Source organism: Crocuta crocuta, unplaced genomic scaffold (assembly GCF_008692635.1).
Source record: "Crocuta crocuta isolate KB4526 unplaced genomic scaffold, BGI_CrCroc_1.0 scaffold645, whole genome shotgun sequence".
NCBI lineage: Eukaryota > Metazoa > Chordata > Mammalia > Carnivora > Hyaenidae > Crocuta > Crocuta crocuta.
The window spans coordinates 2,726,690-2,735,393 of NW_027530190.1; the positions used below are offsets into that span (position 1 = coordinate 2,726,690).

The 8,704-nt window shown below is 37.6% G+C and overlaps 1 protein-coding gene across 4 annotated transcripts in view; it reads right to left on the minus strand.

Annotated features, from left to right (window-relative positions):
• Positions 1-7,713, minus strand: part of FAM81B (family with sequence similarity 81 member B) — a 54,798-nt gene extending 47,085 nt beyond the window's left edge. For 3 of the 4 annotated variants that reach the window (XM_077765205.1, XM_077765204.1, XM_077765207.1), the window contains exons 1-3: positions 7,690-7,713; positions 6,959-7,056; positions 3,811-3,875 (exon numbers count right to left, since the gene is read on the minus strand). In XM_077765205.1, the coding sequence (XP_077621331.1) occupies positions 3,811-3,875; positions 6,959-7,056; positions 7,690-7,699 (173 nt within the window). In that variant the 5' untranslated portion in view covers positions 7,700-7,713. Of the gene's footprint in view, positions 1-3,810; positions 3,876-4,401; positions 4,462-6,958; positions 7,057-7,689 lie in introns of those variants that run through there. The other variant, XM_077765206.1, reaches the window with a different exon arrangement.
• Positions 7,714-8,704: the final 991 nt, after the last annotated feature.

An 8,704-nucleotide genomic window follows, 5' to 3' on the forward strand; every position in this document is an offset into this window, starting at 1 on the left:
CTATCTCATAGAAAGCTCAACCAACAGTGTTTTGTCTTTCTTTCTTGTGTACTATAATGTGAAATATCTGTCTTCGTCATGTACCAAGAAAAGCGATGCATCACAATATAATACAATGTCTGCTCTGGTAGTAAGAGAAAACCTTGAAAGTAAATATCTTCCAGACCCTGAATGCCATATTCTACTCACAAGGAGAAATCATCAATCATGTATTCCTTTGCCCCTTTTACTTACAGTTTTATGTATCCAAATTTTAAACACCATTCTTTGGCTATCACCCAGACCCCTCATCTTCCCAAAATGTACTCCTGAGAGAATTTCTGGGATATATACAGGCTACAGCCTAGCCTGGACAACTCCTCCTTACCAAACAACTTCATTTCTCTGGTCCAGGGGCATGACGATTCAAGTTTATACTCCCCCCACCCCCCTCTTTTTTTTTTTATCCCAACCATCTTTACCCTCTTGCCTTTTCAGCCACACTCCAAAATGTCCTGCCTTGGAAACTTAGCTCTTCCCACGCATGTCCACATGGCCAACTCCCTCATCTCCTAGTTTTTGCTCACATCTGACTTCTCAGTGAGTCTGCCCTGACAGGCTGTCTAACAATGTGTGTCTCTTCCTCCTGCTAGAATAGAATCTCCATGAGGGCAGGGGTCTTTGTCTGTTTTGTTCACTAATGACTATCTACCTAAGTGCCTAACACAGTGCCCAGCACATAATAAATGCTCAGTAAGTATTTAAGTAAATAAGCGGTAATAACCCGTTTTAGAAGACCAAAGAATTTTAGGGATGCAAGAGACCTTAGAAATTATTTAATTCAGTATTAAGAATTTTTTTTCCAGCAGAATCAATTGAAGAAAAATAAAGAGATTTATGGGCAGAATTTGTTTTCTATTCAAAATTAAATCCCATGGGGTAATAATGTATGTTCTTAAATCTCAGCCATTTGCTTTATTACATAAAAGAATGTTTATGAGAAATTATGACCAGATTTGAGAAAGTGGCAAATAGAGGAAGCTTTCTAAGCTGCATCCTGGAAATGAAATCTGGATTTGATTTTGAACACAGACAGCACTTGGGACTCAGGCGGTTTATCATCACTTAAAACTCCACCCCATTTTATAGAAGAGGCAGAGATTGCCCACAAAGAAAAGACATTTTCTTTTTCTCAAGGTCCCATAGCTAATTAGAGGCAGATTCAAAAGCGGACCTGATATGCCTGGCCTCCATGCAGTGGAGGGAGCAGGGAAATAAAGAAGCAACAGACAAGAAGGCTTTGGTGCTCTCCTGTTCAATGAAGCTTAAATGAGCATTGGCTACACCTTCACTCTGAATCAATAAACACATCGTGGAAATCAGAATTATTTACTGCCTTTAATATAATGTCACCGTAAATGTCCTATAAATGATTGCAAGCATTCCGCCTCCCCCTGCTCCGTGGATTAATAATATGACTGAACATTTAACAAGTACTAATCATGTGTGGGTGTTGCTCCAACTGCTTGAGGCTGGGAAGAACCTTGTCAGTGGGTGGTCTGCCAGGCCTTTGAATGTGCATGTCTCTAGTCAAACCTTTTTCTTAGGGTATGTTGTATTCGCTTTGTTGCTCATTCTCCCTTTATGGGGGGCTGATGTTATTTTTTATTTGTTTGTTTGTTTAGTATTTCCTATAAATATTCCCATATAGATTTATAAAGCAGAACCTCTGAGAATATGTAATACAGATGCAGGTAGTTTAATGAGTTTAGAATGATTTTTGCTAGTGTAAGCACCCTCTTTACATATCAGTGAATCTATTTTCACTCAATGAATACTATGACTTGAAGGATGAAGCTATTTTTTAAATTGTTTTTTATGTTTATTTTATTGGGATTAGTATGTCAATTCAAAGTATCTTCACTGACTATTGAAATGCCTGTGTGCCATTTTGCTTTTCCAGTTAATGACCTACCCAGGAGTCTCCTGCACGAAGCAGAGTCTTAAAGATTCAGCTGTTCCACTAGATTCTCCATTCAATCTGTACACTATGGTTCTGCAGAAATCAATATTCAATGCACCGTGATAGGCTACTACTATAGGGGAATCAGAAAGCATAAGGTCCTATAGTCCTTGTGTTTTGGGAGCTTGTAGCCTGCCCTGGGAGATTAGAGGGGAAGGATCAAAAAAAAGCAAAACAAAACAAAACAAAAAAACCATCTCAGGTGGTACATAGGACTTGTAGATATATGGCTTAGACCACAAGAGAGGGGTTTTGGAGGAGATCAAGGGAGAAATGAATGTTGGCACTAGATAAACTTCACTGTGCTTTTGCTTTGAATTTCACAATATTTCTCCCCTTTTAATTTTAGTTTCTCTGGAATCCAAAAAATGGCAAAAATTTCCTTAGATTTCTTTTTCAGTATATCATTGTCTTCCAGGAATTTGTTCTGTCATCTCCTGATATGTAGGTCAGCAGCCTGGGCTAAAAGAAATCCACTTAGGTTCATACTGGAATTTGACAGTTCAAAAGAATGATTTCTATTTTTTATTGTCATGTGTAGGTTCAAGTAGGAATAAGTCTCCCATTCCTTCTTTGATGGAAAGTTTAGCTAATATGTCCATGTAAAATAATTATTTTTATGCATACCACATTCATTGTCCTTAAAAAATGTCACCTATCCAAATATTGTGTTTTTAAACATTAAAAAATCCTTTTCCCTTGTTTGGTTTCATTTTCCCTCAATTATGGCCTTATTGACGCATAGACAAATACGAGTTATGGGCAGCATGAAAAGATGGGCTGAAATATTGTGGTTGAACTATTTGTGATGTGTTCATTCAATTGGCTAAAGATCAGGGAAATCCTTAAGGTGAACAGATTGTAATAAAAAAAATCAGTGAATTTAAAATGTTTATCATCTTCAAATTATTTTTATCATCTTCATTGTTTAAGGTAATTAAAAGAATAAAAATTCAGTATCTACATTTTTCTCTTCTCATCAACCCATTTCATTTTTTTGATAATTTTTCTTCTATGTCATAATGTATATTTTAGAACACAATTAATTTAAAGCTATAAGGGGTCCTAAGAGCTTCTAATCAAACCTCTTTATTTGGCAAATGAAAGAACCAAAGCCAAGAGACATTATGGGCCTGACTGAGGTCATACAGACAATTAGTGGAAATCCCAAGACTAAACCCCAAGTGTCCTAAAAACATTAATTGTTGCATCAGAGCAAATCCTCCGACATACATACAAAATAGAAAACAATTCAAACAAATATGCGTTGCCTCTGTGATCCCACTTTTACAAACTAGAGTTCTAGAATCTTCTGGACATTGCACATTGTATTAATAATAGGTCATATTTCCAAGTCCCCAGAGTAGACCCTCTTCCGTAGACCTTCCCTGGATGAGCTCTTGGTGTGGCACTGGAAACAGCAGAAACAAAAGTTTCTGATGATTAATTTAATATACTTACAAATTCTCTGAGTTTTTATAATGAAATTGTTAAGAGATTTATGTGGTTTACTTTGAAAGTCAAAGTTAACAGTATTAATCTTTTCATATGTCACTCACTGTGTGGTATTATTCATAATCTATAGGAACCTATGGAAATTATTTAAAGAGACAGCTGTAAAACTGGCTCATTTTCTGAATCAGAAAGGAATGGCATAGAGAGGTTCATCTTGTGAAATTACTGAATGTCATCTCTTCTGAAAGTAGAAAACTTAGATGAACTCGAACATCTTATTTAGGCACTTGAATCTCTAGCTGAATCATTAAATGTAGTAATTAGTTAAAACCATTTGTAATTTACAGACTTACTTGTCAACATATTCAACTAGATCCGTAGAATTCTTAGCTGACATTGTGGCTGGAGATAATCTTACCTAAAATAAAGGTCATGGGTTTAAAATGTATCATCAGCTACTTTATACAGAAGTCTTATCCATATTATTTTTATATAAATATTTTAGTTTTAAACAAAATATATGCCATAGACTATCAGCCCAGTTACACTTGCACATACCCCATCTGTGTTTCTGGACACTTAAACCAAAATTAAGTTCTGGAAAGATACCAGGGACTTGCATTTCATAGATTGGTATCACAGAAAAAACAAATCAAAACCATGGATTATTCTTAGAAAATTTTTTAAATGAAATATCCAATGATTATTGGCTGACTTACTAAAGAAGTTCTCACAGAGTAAATTATTCTAGAATGCTAATTTCTGATGGGAATCAGCTAATTTTCAAAAACAGACCCCAAAACTAGAAATCTAGTCTATGCAGGCAATTTTGTTTTCTAGGAAACCTGGATGTCAGATATTATAGTCAATGAGAAATAAAAGTAGAGCACAGTTATGTACATAACTTACTAGTATTAAGCAAAGCTGGCCGTAGGAACACTTACCTAATTCAATCACATGGTGCTGCTAGAAAGTTCCACTAGCATAAAGTTCATAATATTGCAGCACTTCTAGGAGGAAAGAGTTCACCAAATACACTCATTGTTTGGCATATGCTAAAACTGTTTTAAACTCTAATGTTCTTTATTTTTAAGGTCAAAAACAGGACACAGATTTATGTTCATTTTATTTGCCCGTCATTGAGCTGGATTCAACAGGGAGAGTATGAGTAGTATTCTGCCTCACCCTAAAACTTAAACAAAATATTTTCCTGGGATATTTTGTCTTGGTTTATGTTATTGTGTACTATAATACTGAGCGGAGTAATTTAAAACCCACATACAGAAATCATTCCTTTTGCAAATGCCTAAAGAACTTACCACTTCTTTCTTCTTAATGTAGGGCCTAAGAGACTTCATTGGAAAGCTCTCTCCTCCAATAAGACTTACAAACAAACAAACAAAACCCGAGATGTATTATCAAGGAAGCTACTAAAGAATACTGACAATAGGCTCTCCTGATTCTGCTGACTTGGTATTGGGCAACCAGCACGGGCTGGAGGCTGCTCCGAATGGAGCCAGTGATCGCCATGATGGTGCTGTAGGCCCTCTCTTCCCATTGCTGAATGGAGTCTGCAACGGGTCTGATGCCCTGAAGCCGAGTCTTCCCCTACAGGAAGTATATACACTGATCCACGGGGCACTCAGGTGTCCATGGATGGAAACCTTCCCAATTGCTTATAGAACATGGTTTGCCGTCTGCCCTGGTTTGTGTTTTGACTCCAGTTTTGAGCTGGAACCGAACAGGGTCCTGGGCCCCTGCCCTGCTTAAGGCCAGTTCTTCCCTTCTCACTTTGCCCTGGCTACCGCGGGCTGTGCGAGTGAGTCTGTGGTATTTCCTCAGCAACCGGCAGGCCCTGGGCCTTACCTGTTTGGCACCTAGTAGCCCTTTCATTCTCTCTTATGGAATGAGAGAATATGTGGATATTGTGTCCAAGGACACTAAATTACTGAGCTATTGTCTCCTTCCCCCTTCTCAAATGAAACAATTGGGTATGTATGTTTTACTTTTATATTACTCATTTTTAATTCTTATTTTGAAGACTAAATAGCATCCTCTTAAAAACACAACTCATATACTTCTAAAGTAACAAATGTTAAGCCTGATAAAGGAGGCAAATTTGGGAAAATATAGCAGAGTAAAAGGTACAGAAAAAAGAAATTCTCCCTGTAATTGTACTACTTTTATAGAGCGAAAGTTATTAACATTGTGGTATATTTGTTTCCTCTTTCTTCTATGCAATTTTTGATGTATTTAAGATAGTATGTAAATTTCCCTATCTTTGATAATTGAATATAGGAGTCAGCTCTGTTTCATCCCTATTCCTACAAGGTAGAATGTAATTTTATAACAAATCTCCTGAACAACATGGGACTTTTCATGTGTGTCAGTTTTCACCTGCTTTATAATAATACTTTAAAATGCTGTAATCCTTTATGACTTAATGGCCTATAAAATACTTTCACATATATGATGTCCTATAAGGTATGAACCATTGTCGTTAATGAGATCCGATTTTACTACAGAAAAAATTTAAGATGATTATTATTTTTTTAAGTTTATTTATTTTGAGAGAGAAAGAGCGTGAGACAGTGTGAGTGGGGAAGGGACAGACAGAGAGGCAGGACAGACAGATAATCTCAGGCAACCTCTGCAAGGAGCCCAACAGAGGGCTCACACTCATGAACTGTGAGATCATGACCTGAACCAAAACCCAGAGTCAGACTCTTGGACAACTGAGCCACCCAGGCACCCCTAAGATGATTTTTTTTAAGGTGAGGAATCTCAGGATTAAAGAAGTAGTGGACTTGCTCAAGATCCTATAGATGACGGTAATAATCATATTACAGCTATTGACTGAATCCTTCTTACTTGCTAAGCCCTTTTTCTTAGTAGCTGATTCGAATCATCTTTGTACGTTAGGCCTAATTAGTCCATTTCATAGAAGAGGAAACAGAGAGGTTAAGTAATTGCTAAAAGTCACACAGCCTGTATATGGTACAGCCATTAGATACCAAAGATCAATGCTTGATATTGACATTGTGCTAGCTTTCCAGTGCTCTTTCTATCACAAGAGACTGCATCCACTGATGAGGGCTGAAACTCCTGCTTCTTTGAATGTTCTTTTTCATTAATGACAAGTACCAATAAAAGAAACCTGTTTAGCTATTTTCTTTTTCATGTTAGAGATAAAGTCTGTATCTTGAATTTATCATAGTTTCTTTTGAATCTTTATAAAAAATAACTGTCAGTTTTTAGTTACTATTTAGCCCTGCATATTAAAAGTCAATCCAATAAATGTATTCACAGTTTGAGGCCCTTTTTCTTTTCAGCCTGTGCTGTCATCAATCACTTTCTCAAAGCAGAACAAACAAGAAATGTAGGTAGAGTGAAAAGAAAAGCAACTCTTTTAGAATTCCTTAGTCCTCTCTGAACAATGCTAAGCATAAAAGAAGCTGAACAAAATATTCTATGTTTACTATGAATATCTAAAATACTTGCTTTCTTTTCTTGGTCACTGACTGAGCCAGGACGGGGGCCATCAGCTTCATTCCGATGTTCTTCTGCAGCCGGGGAGGCATTTTTGTTTACATCCGTATCTAGGCAACCAGAATGCTGACTTAGATCAGGAACTAAGGCAAGTGAATTCTTGCAGTGGTGGTTAATCTTTTCTTTAAAATTAAGGGCAGTTTCTGTACATATGGTTAAGGGAGGCTTATTCATTTTTTTTAATGTTTATTTATTTTTGAGAGAGAGAGAGAAAAGAGCCGGGGAGGGGCAGAGAGAGGGGGAGACACAGAATCTGAAGCAGGCACACAGCCTGACATGGGGCTCCGACCCACCAACGGTGAGATCATGACCTGAGTTGAAGTCAGCCCCTTAACCAACTGAGCCACCCAGGTGCCCCAAGGGAGACTTCTAATTTACTTTACACCCTCCTCTTCTGTCCTCCCCTACGTCATTTCTTCACCAGGTCCCCATCACACCCATCGTCAGCTACAAGAATTTCTCATCCCAGGTACTTCCATTAGACATTTAGGAAATGTTGCTGAGACACACTCATTTAGATCAAACTGTTATAAAATAATAGGAAAAGATTTCTTGCCCTATTGTGCCCAAGCCATCCAAGGATCTTCTTTGGGATTTATTACCTTGTTTATATGTAATAAGAAATATAAGTAAGGTAGTAAAGAAAGAATTTAGAGACCTTGGGTAATCCATGGGTTAGATACCTGTGCTCATGATGCTTGATTTCTTGGCTTTATTTTTTGTTGATTTTTTTTTTTGAAAGGGACCAGAGCTTTTTTGCTTTGTCTTTCAGAAAGCCAAAGCACTAAGGAAACTGGATTGCAATGTAACTAATGTCTTTATGTTTCTGGGGCATCTTCCTGAGGTGGCTCAGTAGCATTGTGACTGCAGGAAGGATCTGTGAGGTCAGTAGGGTTGACCCCCACACTTTAAGTCAAGCCCCTGGGATTTCAGAGCTTCAAAGGCTTTTGTTAGTGCTCATTGTCGTAACATCACTAGGTCATTCAACTCTTGGTCTCATTGGATGGGAAGTGGTTGTTTTTAGGCTAACATTCACACCTCCCCCTGATTTCACCTTCACATTTGATGGAAGACCAGTTTCTATCAAATTAGACAAAGAGAATGAATTCCTACTCCCCAATCTTCTTCCAAGTGTGCTGGTTCAGGAAGTCAACTCTTGTAGGCCACTATGGGGAGTCTCACAAAGAAAGCATTAACAGCAGGCATGGTGGGTACCAGCTTTAAGCCAATTAAAATCTTGAACTTTGCCTCTGTAGAGAAAATCATGTTCAGTTACTTGGTCAAAAAGATTGTTGATTGTTTCAGCTCTGAAATATTCTCCTGAGTCCTAAAACTGGAATTTGTACCTGCTCACGCTGTCTCTCCCTCCCTCCCTCCCTCTCCCCCCCCCAGAAATAAATAAAACAATTAAAAAATAAATAAAACTGGAATTTGTCTATTTTGGTAATACTACTTGGTTTTCATATACAGAAATTATAGGTTGAGTTACTTTTCAAATTATGGTGCCAGACTTGCCTTGCTCTGAAGACACATGATGCTCAGGATGCCAAATGACAAACTCAGATCCCACAGATAAATGTCGCCTATGATTTTTGCTCCAGTGGTATGTCTTCTAGTGCTAAGCCCTTAAAACTTAGAACTACAGTATTTCATGGTTTGCAAACTGCCCAGATGGCTCATTACACCATCCTCATCATC